Here is a 13,582-nt window from a genome sequence, read left to right as displayed (position 1 = left end):
CATTAAGTAGTTCTGGCCTAGCTTAGATATACATTTTGGGTCATTAGCTTCCTGTAAGATGAACCCCTGACCAACTAGACGCATACAGTACCAGAGTGTACTGCATGGTAGTTTGGTAGTTGTCTTAATTAAAAGGTTTGACCAGTATATATTGCTTAATTCATACCTCAAATAGACCATGCAGAAACAGCATCCATCCATTTTCTATGCCACTTATCCTCACGAGAGCCTATCCCAGCTGACTTCGGGCAAGAGGCCGGAGTACACCCTAAACTGGTCGCCAGCCAATCGCAGGGCACATATAAACAAACAACCATTCACACTCACATTCATACCTATGGACAATTTAGAGTCGCCAATTAACCTAACATGCATGTTTTTGGAATGTGGGAGGAAACCGGAGTACCCGGAGAAAACAGGGAGAACATACAAACTCCACAAATACAGTAGATGCCCAACCTAGATTCTAACCCAGATCTCCTGACTGTGGGGCCAACATGCTAACCAATAGGCCACCGTGTGGCCCGTTGTGAAATATGTGAAATAAAATAAAAAAACACTAAGATAAATTATTTTTAATCTTTCCACATTAATTAGAGACATACACTCCTGAAGCAAATCTTAAGACCAGGGGGAAATTACAAGTGGACCGAAACCATAACATCAAAATGTGGAAAGAAGGAAGAAAGTATGTATTTAGACTCAAACAGGCTGTTCAACAGCTCATCAAAAGTGTCTTCACGGTCAGAGTCATTTTTTTGTCCAATAATCTTCAGAATTTGCTAACAAATTTAAAATCTTACATGCAGTTTTAATTTTTTTTACATGCAAATCACTCCAGTGGTGCATTACCTGAAGCCTTTCCTGTGCTCAGAAGGTCATGACAGTATGAATGTCTGACAGAGAATCATGAACGTCAGATTTCAGCACAGATTTGGACTTTTGTAAGAGACATGATCTTAACTTTTGACCAGCTGATGAGTTTGAATGCAGTTTTCTAGTGATGGGCGGATGTGGGAGAGGTGTGTCGAGCAATCCAGGATGTACTAAGCGAAGCGCGGATCGAGGCTTGTATTGTTTCGGAGGTGTGACGTCATTGACGAAGCCGCGTTTCCGCCGAATGCTTCGGGAAATGGTTCCATCACCTGGTGAAGCACTTGACTTAAGCAATGGTTTGATGTCCCGAAATCCTGTTGTAATTTGCTGGTGGTTGTGATATGCTGGAGATACAGTAGAGCCAGCAAGGAAAACAAAACTTCACATATTTTTCTTTATTCTGACATATTTTATCAGTTATTGTACTGAAAATACTTTGTGCAGAAGCTATACAAGCATATCCATTGCCAGTTGCCAATCATTCTAAGACTAATGCCATTTTGACACCTGTACTGATTTTTTTCCACAATTCCCACAATTTGTGTGCATTGGCACAAAATGCCATGCGATCGTGCAACTTATTTACACCTACTGTTTGATACGCACCTCCCGCATTGTTTGCGAATAGTTTGCGAATGATGTTTACGACTCATTGACGCAAGTGGTACGAAGATTTGCACTCTGGAACGCAGTCCCGCAGTTTAAACGTACTTCACACCAATTTACAGCAAATTTACTCAATGGCACGCAAAACTGCATACCACAGCGGGGATCAAATTTGTGCACGTGTCAAGATGGCTTCAGAACCCCAGTGTTTCCCATACTTTGATTTAATATATGTGTAGTTTGTTGTTACAACTCTGTACAGTAGATGGCACCATAACTCTGCTTCTTAACATACCTTGCTTGGTCACGCATTACTGTATAAAGCATCTGTTTATCATATACATTGCTACATCGCGGTTCGACATTGCGTCCTCACTTCATCGTGGTTTTTCAAAAATTTAATAAATGATTGCTGTTTCATGGTTGAATATGGCCTATTATTAGTAAAAAAAAAATCCAAATTCAAGCAAATTGTACATATTCCTGGCCTAGATTAAGCATTTTCAAGCATAAAATTAGCTAAATAAACTAACTAAATGAACTAAAATACAAATACAAGGTTGAAGAATCATTCTAATTGTGAATATATCCACATTGGCCAATAGATGTCAGTAATTGTTCTGTGAGACAAGCACCAAACGTGATCGCCAGAACGGGCATTTATTGCTGGTTTAAATTATGTCACAACAGGCACAATAATAATAATCATAATAATAACACGGGATACTGTTGGGGACATAACCCACACGAGCGGGAGATTTATTTACGTCTTAAATGGCTTATTTACTGTTATGATGTCTACTATATTGGGTAATACGAGCATAAAGTCATTTAAAGCCGCCATTACAATACATTGATAAGACAACAGCCACCGCAGGAAGCATACTGCCCCGAAAAAAACAAGAAAGTTCGAACATGTCAGTCTGTTATCTTATTTATGTGTAATATGTTTTATTTTTTCTGATTATATCAACTATATTGTGTAACACAGATGTAAAGGTGATGTGTGGGTGTTATTTCATGTCTAGAGGGCTCTAATAATGTAAAAAAAAATGCATTTAGAAGATTGTAAACAGGTTTTCTATGTCACAATTACAAAAATAATCCCTATATTGATACTGAATCCTAATTCGCAGAAATGCACTTGTTTCAGTCGAGTCTGGAACCAATTAACCACAATAATTGAGGGATGAATGTCCAATTGAGCCGGAGTTTTGCGTCTACAAGTAGAAAGTGACTCTTACCTGTTGAATGTGGACTTGTAAATGAGCATACAAAAAGTGATGCGTAGTGGACACCATTAGTGTCTTCTAATGTCTTTTGCATTTTGATGCTATACTAACAACCAACAAACCAAATGCAAACGCTTCCCCCCCCAGTGTACCTGCGCAATTAAATGGCGCCAGTTTCAGTGCATAAAGTCTGGAGGTTGAGTTTCCAGACCACTAGATGGCGACATTTGATCTAAATGCTGCTTTTACCATACGAAAAATAAACGACGTTTCCTGTTTATCATCTGACAGTTTCAACACAAGGAAGGGCGTCAGAAAACTCATCTCAACATTTGGCTGTCATCATGGGGGCTTGTATGGCCTTGTGCTCTTTAGCCAGCTGTGTAAGTATTCATCAATCACAATGTAGACTCAACGTTTGGTTCTGTGTATAATCCAAATAATCCAAATACGAGCGCGCTAAATTGACTTGACGCCACCTAAAACGACTGACGTCATCATAGTAATCGCGTTAATACGTAAGGATATCTATGCGCTAGTAAGATAAACGTGTAATACTTCGTGCTACGTCATACGAAGGCATTATTTTTTCCGGGAAGTTAGCAAGCGCGCCATTGTTGGCCAACAACCATTAATGTGAATTATTCATGTATAACCAGTCACAATAAAAGGTTTATTAAATATTATTATTATTATTATGTAAGTTTGGATTTATTCAAACTAACATGTTTTGCCTTTGTGTCGTTTACTGTTGAAAAGTCGAACGTAAAACTGCATTCTGTTGAATGACCAGCAGGTGGCGATATCTGTAGTTGAAAATAGAAATCATGTGATAGAGATGAGCAAATAATGACTAATTGGCCATCAGGTTAGGGTTAGTTACAGGTTGTAGGCTCTGTTGAATTTGATTCTTTACTTTGTTGTCTTTACTCATTCTAACCTATTTCGTTTCTATTTATGAACTATTCCTATTTTATCTTTTTACTTTTATTATTAACTTATCATTTGTATTTCTTAACACTGCACAAGCTATATACTGTCATTTTAAAACTTGTATTTACTTATTGGTGTTTTATTTACACCTTTCCTTCTTTCTTCATCTTTACTCAATCTATAGCCACCATTTATTTATGAAGTTTGTGTTATTCCGTTGTTTATTTTAATTTAATATATCCATCATAAATGTACTTCATCTTCATACATCTTCTATGCCGCTTATCCTCACTAGGATCGCGGGCATGCTGGAGCCTATCCCAGCTGACTTCGGGCGAGAGGCGGGGTACACCCTGGACCTTGGCCAGTCAATTGCAGGGCACATATAGACAAACAACCATTCACACACGGAGTACCCGCAGAAAAGCCACGCACGCACGGGGAGAACATGCAAACTCCTCACAGAGATGCCCAACATAGATTCGAACCCAGATCTCCTGACTGTGTGGCCAACATGCTAACTACTAGTCCACCGTGCGGCCCGTACTTATTCCAACTTATTTTATATTTATCAGTAATTCTCTTTATTTACTCTTATTACATTAAAATACTAATCCCTATACGTGTGTGCTTGTTAGTATTTTTTCTTAGTATTTTAGTTAATTTTCTTGAATATCGACTTTGAACACTTTGTGTCCCAATAATTTGGCGCAAAACTATTGTTTCTATTCAAGCGAACTATAGCTGTCATTACGGCTATCAATTTGTTTGGCATCTGCTTTCATAATGTCTCCTCGCTGTGCGTGTTCAGAGTGATTTGTCAAACCAAAACTGAAATTGTTGTTTTCCCTTACATGGTCCCATCTGTATCACTGCAGGCCTCCTGTCTGTGTGGCTCAGCGCCATGTCTGCTGTGCGGCTGTTGTCCTTCCTCGAATAACTCCACTGTCACACGATTGGTTTTCAGCTTCTTTTTGCTGCTGGGGACCTTTGTGTCTGTCATCATGATTCTTCCCGGAATGGAAGCTCAGCTACGCAAAGTGAGTTCAGACACGATTGTTTTATGTTACAAAATACTGCAATTTTACAAAACTTACGGCAGTCAACTGTTCTTGGACTGTCCTCTATTTTGTGCACTTAAAGATCAGAAAGCACAGGCATTAACGCAGAGGTTTTTGTTTTTCGAAGTTGATTTGCTTTTTGGGTCTTGCAGATTCCAGGATTTTGCCAAGGAGGGAGTACTATCCCTGGTGTTGAAAACCAGTTTAACTGTGATGTCATTGTGGGCTACAAGTCTGTGTATCGCATGTGCTTTGCCATGACGTGCTTCTTCTTCCTCTTCTTCATCATCATGATTCGCGTCCGTAGCAGCAAAGACCCCCGTGCTGCTATTCAGAATGGGTAAAAGTTGGAACCAGATTTCACTTGTGTTGAATTATGCATTTCTTATACTTTAAATAAGGCTGTCAATCGATTAAAATACTTAATTGCATTTTGTCCATCGTTAACTTGTAATTAATCACAATAAATTGTAGATTCAAGTCTTAAATTACAATTAATTGCATTTTGTCCATAGTTAACTTGTAAGTAATCACAATAAATTGTAGATTCAAGTATTTACTTGCATTTTGTCCAGAGTTAACTTGTAATTAATCACAATAAATTGTAGATGAAAGTATTAAATTACAATTAGTTGCATTTTGTCCATAGTTAACTTGTAATTAATCACAATAAATTGTAGATTAAAGTATTTAATTGCATTTTGTCCATAGTTAACTTGCAATTAATCACAATTAATTGCAGATAGAAAGACATTTTTATCAATAATAAGTGTACCTTTAAAAGATCATCTATCAACATGAGACTGGGTAATATGTTTGCTTTATGCAAATGTTTGCTTATTAAACATTCTGGGTTTGTTTTAAACAGCTTGACACAAAATTGACCTCAGTGTATAAAAAAAAACAATGTACAACAAGTAGACATTGGAAACGTAAACTGTCCATCACTGAAATATCGTTGTCTTCAAGCAAATCTCACAAAATATAATCGTGACTAACATTACAAATAGAGGTTTGCAAAACACCCACCAATTAAGTGAAATGAAAACAGGGTGTTAGAAAAGTAAATATTGACAACTTACAAAAAACAAAGTGCTCAAGAACAGTCAGTAGTTTACAGAACCAGGACTACGCCCATATACTGTAGTGCAGTCAGGCTACAGCTTATACTTCACTTCCAAACACTCGTTTAGAGAGACATACACACACACAAACACTCTTTTACACTCACTTTATCACACTTTTCTTGGTCTGGCGACTTTAACAGTGTGGAAGTATGACACTGTGGATTTTGCAACATGCAAGTTTTATTCTGTCCTCTGACAAACACAGCAGTTCAAACATAAACCCTAATAAATCCTATTAATAGTGCTAATCAATTCCCTTTACTCCCACCTCATCGAACGCTGTGTGTGTACTCGCTCACCTCCTCCTTTGTCCCCACATACTAAGGTGACACAAGCCCTCCAAGTAGCTGTCTTCGGCTATGTCTGCCGGTAACTAGCAGCTTGTAACCCAAATTTTAGTTCGCATTTCAAAGCAAAAAAATCAGCCAAGAGACGGCTCGTATCTAAAAAACACTTATTAGTTGGTACTCGTGTGCCAAGCCATTATAAGAAAACAACTGCAGTTTTCCAGCACCTTCTTTAACTTCTTCACGTTCTCCAGCTGAGTACAGCAAGTGGCATTTGACACTCGATGTACTCTGTGACAACTCAACTCACAGCGACAGTAGATGCAAATAACTTTGGTCTTGTCGAGAGAGCCACCCGCCAGGGCTTTGAAGCTAAACTTACCATTTAAATTACCCTTTTCTTTCTCCATTTCTGCTCAATATTTGTTCCTGCTTGTGGCACAACGTCGACTGCAACACTGCTGCGTTTTCTCAAACTAAGCACGTTAATCGCTTGTCAAAAAAAACAGTGGCAATTTCTAGTAACTCATTATTACCGCGTTAACGTTGACAGCCCTAATTTTTAGACAAATATTTTCAGGAAAGTGACATTTTGGATGATCAGCTTCTAGTTCTACTGTGCTAATTGTGTATTTTTTACTATTTGTTTTTCAGTTTCTGGTTCTTTAAATTTCTGATCTTAGTTGGGATTACAGTGGGAGCCTTTTTCATTCCCGATGGGACATTTCATACTGGTATGTCCATAATTTCCTCACTTTTATAGTTTAAGCTGTTGTTAAAGGTGTTGGTATAAGCGATCTCTGTTTGTTGTGTGCTTTTCAGTGTGGTACTATTTTGGAGCAGCAGGTTCCCTCTTCTTCATTCTGATCCAACTCATTCTCCTCATCGACTTTGCTCACTCCTGGAACAAAGTGTGGGTAGAAAAGGCTGAAAATAATGACAACAAGTGCTGGTATGCAGGTATGGCAGTGTCTTAAACATTTGTCTAACAAATCATGCTGCATTAATGTGATACAAACAATGATTTAACCAACAAACCGTCTTTTGTGTTGTTTCTCTCGATTCCCAGGCCTGCTGACTTTCACACTCCTGTACTACGCTCTGGCTTTCACCGCTGTTGTACTGTGTTATGTTTACTACACATTACCAGATGACTGCACAGAACACAAGGTTGTCATCAGCCTCAACCTGATCTTCTGTATCATCATCTCGATTGTCTCCATCCTACCTAAGGTTCAGGTAACTGTCCTCGGATGTATCCATGCTAATGGATCACTTTAAAATGTCTCTGAATTTCTCAATTTGATGTATTTCAAAACACTCTCCAGAATAACCTAACGGTTATTTTTTTCTTCAGCAGCCTTTTTAGACAGCAAAGTAGTTCTGAATGTATTTTTTCCCCCTGTTTTGGTTGATTTATTGTACAAATACTGTACAGTAGATTCTTGCGATTTGCACAGGTCACGTCCAAGACCTACCCCGGCTTAATGCAAAAAAACACAAATAATGGACACACCCATAAAAAGCTGTGATAAACCCTGTAATATGCCTCTCGGGTTGTTGAACACATTTTAAATTAAGTTTTACAGATTAAGAAATTACTGTACTTACAAAACATGCAGTTACACAACATCACGTCTCGTTAAAGCATCTTCCTGCTGGAAAATATTGAGTGAATTGACTTTCTATTTAAGTGACCGTTAAAACAAGCCTGATTACTTCCAACTTAAAGCAGGCATGGAAACTGCAACTGGAACTGCAAACAGGCGGGGATCTGTAGCTGTGACATATATACAATACACAAGGAAAACACCATAACAGTGTTGAAAGGGATATGAGCTAAATGGTATAAAAAGTTATTTTCATGCATTTATTCAGATAGTTTTATGGTTAAATAGTCAACAAACAGAGGTCCATTTGATGTTTTTGGTGTAATTTTATGTCACGAAGCACACTATTGATGTATGCTTTTACGGTCTGTTGTTTTTTTTTTTTACAGGAAGCCCAGCCAAACTCCGGCCTGCTGCAAGCTTCCCTTATCTCCCTCTACACCATGTACATCACTTGGTCTGCAATGACCAATAATCCAAGTGAGTCTCATTTAACAATTACTGTTGCATTTAGTTATTTGTGATGATCCCCACATTTTGTATCCTACAAAATACTGATATTTAACCTCTTTACTTCATCTGCTGCAAAGCAATTGTGTAGGCTATATCGTTGGTAATCTGACCTACATTCATATACATTTAGTAAGACATCTTCAATGGCACTGTTTTTAGGCAGTGTTTTTACGTTCCATATAAAAATACAGTCATGTGAAAGGGATACCCCAGGATGTTTCTGGATATACCCTCATGGGGTGTCCTAATTTTTTTTATCACGACTGTACAGTGGAACCTCGGTTTTCATCATTAATCCATTGCAAAAGGTCAGATGAAAACCTAATCAATTCATTCATTGCAGACACCCGAAAATATGAACACAAAAGACATTTAACAGAGAATAATTCGAGTTGTCTCACATGCAGACAACAAAAGGGAAACACATGTAAATGATGAATGAAATGCATAAATGAACATTTACCATCACTTTTGCTTTTATTGAAGACTTATTGGTGAACACCGTGATGAGTGGAGGGAGGAGAGCGGTCTGTTACAAACTTAACTTTAACGAGTGGACAGTTAGAGCTAGGGGTGGGAATCTCTGGCCACCTCACGATTCGATGCGATTATGATTCAGAGGCCTGCGATGCGATGATAAAACAATTATCGATGCATCTTTTTGTGATCAATAGTTTGTCAATTTTTTCAAGGATATTTCTTTTCTATATAGAATTTAAAACAAAGCATATTTGTAATGATCCACAATTAAGATAAACATGAAACAGATTAATTTTCCAGACCTATTGGACATTTCTAAGAAAAGAATATAGAGATATAAAGAAAAAAGCAGCGGCTTGGGAACTCGGCGCCAGAGTAAACATATTGGGTAAGTTTGCATTAATGGAAGGTTATCTTCAATACTAGCAAGATCCGGTACTAGCAAGAGTACTTGATCAACACCGGCCGCTTTTCCTTCTCTGAACTACTTAGACACCCCCAAATTCCCTCCACATCTGACAGCCAATCAAAACCTCGGGTGACTCGTACAATTCGCTCTGGATGTGAACGCGTCACTCACCGGTGTAGCTTGTCACAGCCGCTCGTCGGCACCCGTGTGCAAGGTTTACTACGCGTTGGCGATGAGTCTTCGCCAATCACAGTTGTTTGTCGCCTCCCGTGTGTGGCGCCCATTACACGTAGGTGCACCACCATAAACTGTCCGGGCAGCACTTCCGCTTTCCATCTTTTTCTTCCGTTTTTTTTGGGTCGTCAGCATTGATTATTGACATTTATGAATCTATTAATAATCGTGATGCATCTAAGAATCGATTATTTCCCCGACCCCTAGTTAGAGCTGTATACTTGCTCACTTTGACTTAATTGTGAACTTCAGCAGAAGCTACAATCACCATTACACACACTGACCGGACTCACTTTCTGTTACGTGTCTCCCGCAAACCATTCCCTCTGCAACCTGTGTTAAATAGAAACCTTGACGGCACTTACAACTTATCAGCAGCCATCCAAAAAAAAAAAAAAAAAGCACAGTTTCCTCCAACACTCAGAAAAACACTTGAGCACCTCATCATCGAACATTGCTTATTAGGAAGAAGGAAGGAGACAGAAACAGAGTTGTTCATTGTTCTGTGTGTGTTCTATACACATTATAAAAATGATTAAAAGGATTCCCTGGCCGGAATTTGTCTATAGTGTCCCAACTCTAAAAGAACCACTCTCCATTCTTCACTGAGACTGAGTCACCAATGCGGGGATGTTTTGTTAGGGCACTCCACTAGTTTGTTAGACTCACTATTTGGCCGTACGAAAACAGAGATGGTGTACAAAAACGGAGACATATTTGTGACAGTAATTTTTGTTGAAAACAGGGGTTCCACTGCATATTACTTTTATTCTGTCTGTATTTTTATGTATTTTTGAAGTTCTCTATTCTTATTTTTGTACAGCCCAGGAAATTGTCAGTTTATTCATTTCCCAATTAACCGGTTTAGAGAAGGGGTTGAGCTGGAGCTTTAATTTATTAAAATGCCTATTTGTTATACCAGCTTTAATCCCTTAAGTGAAAGTCATGCACTGCGCCACACAGAGAAGCAGGTCACACGGATGCAGGTATGCGGGGAAGGAGATGTTAAGACCGAATGGGTGTGCAAAGTGCTATTGGACCCCTAAGCTGAGGGTGGTTGTTTACTACAGAGACTTGTATTGCATTGTGTGTGTGTTTGTGATCTTAGATCGAAAGTGTAACCCCAGCCTATTGAGCCTGGTGTCGAACGTCAGCACCCCCGCGACCTCTGCTGACACAGGTCATTCGCAGTGGTGGGATGCTCAGAGCATTGTTGGCCTCATCATCTTCCTCCTCTGCACGCTCTACGCCAGGTAGGGTTAATGTTTAATTCTTAATTTTGCTCCTGTTGTTGTTTTATATTTCATCATAATTACATTTCATGTATGTCCCCCGTGTGTGCCAGTATCCGTTCATCCAGCAACACCCAGGTGAACAAGCTGCTGCAAACGGAAGAGGGTGGTGGAGCAAGTGGAGATGGTGAGGTGGGGGAGGGCGGCGTACGCAGGGCTGTGGACAATGAGGAGGATGGGGTCACGTACAACTACTCAGCCTTCCACCTTCAGCTGTGTCTGGCTTCGCTCTACATCATGATGACACTCACAAACTGGTACCAGTAAGTATTGACCTTGACTAATGTCTAGGTGTTGCTCTCGTGCTTGACCACCAGAGGGCGCCCAGTAAGAAGCTTGGTTATTTTGATTTCAGATTAATGCCCTCTCCACGCCATGCTTATATAATAGATATGTTTATGCATGAAGTTTGTTTTACTTAATGTTGCTGTTGCCTCTCACAGACCCGACACCACCACCCAAGCCATGCAGAGCAGCATGCCAGCCGTGTGGGTGAAGGTTGGCTCCAGCTGGCTGGGCCTAAGCCTGTACCTGTGGACCCTCATCGCACCGCTCGTCTTCCCTGACAGAGATTTCAACTGAGTAGGTCTTTTATTTACAATTGGCTTTGTTAGAGGCATACGGGAAATGGAATGGAAATAATACAGGAAATACATTTGAATATATATATATTTTTTGCTCTTCTTTGATTTTGCTCCTCATTGTTCAATGACTCTGATAATCAACTGCAGCTATCACTTGGCCGAGCATTAAGTTAACGGGAGCTTTAAGCCGCAAGAAGTTATTCTGTGTGCCGGTGACTCACCTTGATAGGCTTCTTCCTGCCACTTGCCTGATATGGCGTGACTGTGTGCGCCGTTATCTCCTTGCTGAACTTGAGTTACTTCACTATCAAATAGACACAGCGACGAGGCACTTTCGCAAGACAGTACAACCAATGTTCCAATTTTAGAAGACGTGTTGAAAACCAGAATCATGAGTGTTTCTATTGGCCACATGTGGATACCGTTCTCTTTTTGATTAGGTGGGGGAAATGAGGGGAAACCTCCTTTTGAGCCCCAGTGAGAGAAGCGTGTGAGAGCGAGATAAGACTAAATTGGCACACCCCACAGATGAAGACGAGGGTTCCCTTTTGCAACTAGACTGTATACACAAACACATCTTTGCACTGCCTGAGACTGAACAGATCACTCGTTTAATGTCATATCTCTCTGGTCTGCTACTAAACCAAGGTCACCTATCCCTGATGTAACACCTTCTCCATGTCTGACTGTGTTTGGCCATGTTGAGCCATGTTCAACCATCTGTACCTGCATAGCAGTCAGCCTGCAGCAGGCAGGGAGACATATTGATCTTTGCCAGTCGACCTCACGTGATGTGCACCAGGCTCCGTGTGCTCACACATATGCCATCATTTCCAATATGCTGTGTGCCCTTGGTATTAACAATTTGCGTTGCAGTGACCGTGAATGTGTTTTGATCTGAAGTCGGTGGTTTTAAAATGACAGTGATGTTAATTGTCTTCATTAAATGGTGGTTACCTGCATTTCACTATAATGGGTGCTTGTACCAATCCCGAAAGCGTATTTGTTATCATACATGAATTATTTCAGAAACCCAATCAGATGAACCAAGTGTCTTGTGTGCTGCATATTACCCTTTTTGGATGGATTTTTTTTTTTTTTTTTTTTGTATGAAATATTTTTCAGTGTTCTACAGTTTTCCATCATCACCTGACTTACATACACTATCAAAGCAGAAATCCAAGTGTTCTATTATAATACGTGACATTTCAAGTGCCTTTTTGTATTTGTCTATTATTTTATATGAATCTTTCATGCTGATACTGTATGTGCTTGTCTTGCCTTACTCATGGTGAGCCATTGCATGCATATGCTCATGGCAAGTTAGTATTGTATGGACATTGGTTTTTATTAAAGATTAAACACTTTAATTCAGTCTTTACTCTGGTGGCGTCTCTTTGAGAGTTTAGTTGTGCACTGCGAATCAGTTGCACAGCTCATGTCTGGGAGAATGTGTTAAAGACCACGAGCTCCTCCGCTGTGACTACACAGGCAGCACCCCTCAATCTGTCTCATTCAGGTGCTCTTTGGGCACCCTTCGGTCTTCAGATGAGAAGCACTTACGGTATGAGTCCAATCATTTTTCTGGAAGTATGGCCATAGTGAAAGCTGACTTCTTGTGCACCGTCTTGGGAAGAATGGATGTCACTGCCAATATAAGTGAACTGTGTATGATTTCCACTCACAGATACAGAACTTTGGAGCATTAAATGCCTGATTTTTGGTCTTTAACCAGTGCACTCTCTTCATCGATAGATGCAACCACTTTACAGGTATTTGAACAGTATGGAACCAGGAGCACATCTCTGATGAATCCCTGAATTAACTCGGTGAAAAGACATCGACACCAACTTGTACCAACACTGACAGCTCGATTTTGAGGTATTCTGCAGGACATCACAAATGGCTACGTGATGAATCGAACCAAACACACCGGAAGACATGTACGTAGGGTGACGAACATTCATTTCAGCAGAGCACAAGTTGTAGCTAGGGTCACCTTTTTCTTTACATTCAGCTCGACCAGTGATTCAGCCATGGGTGCAACTGATTGTACTTAACGTCTCCTTATCTATGGCATCACTGGAATTCTAGAACATTGAGATCATGTGGTACAAAGTGCAGGGCTGATGATGGAGTTTGCTAGAAAATCACGTGGTTATGACATAACGATGGTGCAATGTCTTTAACCTGTCCGTTTCTGTAAATCTCCTTCACATTGTAAAGCCCTTTATGTACAAGTTTATATACTGATGTCTGAATGAATAATGAATACATGTATGACCATGTTACCAGTTCATTTTAACTATGGCGTTAATTTTTTTGTTAGACTATTGTA

At 39.7% G+C, this 13,582-nt stretch overlaps 1 protein-coding gene across 2 annotated transcripts; it reads left to right on the top strand.

Moving 5' to 3' along the window:
- Window positions 1–2,967: 2,967 nt before the first annotated feature.
- On the top strand, window positions 2,968–12,619 carry serinc2l (serine incorporator 2, like). Of its 2 annotated transcripts, XM_054782823.1 has the most exons (11): window positions 2,968–3,097; window positions 4,526–4,687; window positions 4,861–5,048; window positions 6,777–6,856; window positions 6,945–7,082; window positions 7,192–7,361; window positions 8,122–8,212; window positions 10,477–10,621; window positions 10,714–10,923; window positions 11,104–11,242; window positions 11,685–12,619. In XM_054782823.1, the coding sequence occupies exons 1-10, from the start codon at window positions 3,059–3,061 to the stop codon at window positions 11,240–11,242; spliced, it is 1,362 nt and encodes a 453-aa protein (XP_054638798.1). In that variant the 5' UTR covers window positions 2,968–3,058; the 3' UTR covers window positions 11,685–12,619. The 2 variants fall into 2 exon arrangements, with proteins under 2 accessions (XP_054638798.1, XP_054638799.1); XM_054782824.1 differs by having other exon boundaries at window positions 2,970–3,097; window positions 4,615–4,687; window positions 11,104–12,619.
- Window positions 12,620–13,582: the final 963 nt, after the last annotated feature.

This window comes from Dunckerocampus dactyliophorus, chromosome 7, assembly GCF_027744805.1.
Source record: "Dunckerocampus dactyliophorus isolate RoL2022-P2 chromosome 7, RoL_Ddac_1.1, whole genome shotgun sequence".
NCBI classification, from domain to species: domain Eukaryota; kingdom Metazoa; phylum Chordata; class Actinopteri; order Syngnathiformes; family Syngnathidae; genus Dunckerocampus; species Dunckerocampus dactyliophorus.
Note: the sequence above shows the minus strand (reverse complement) of the source record. Positions and strands in the feature narration are given on the sequence as shown.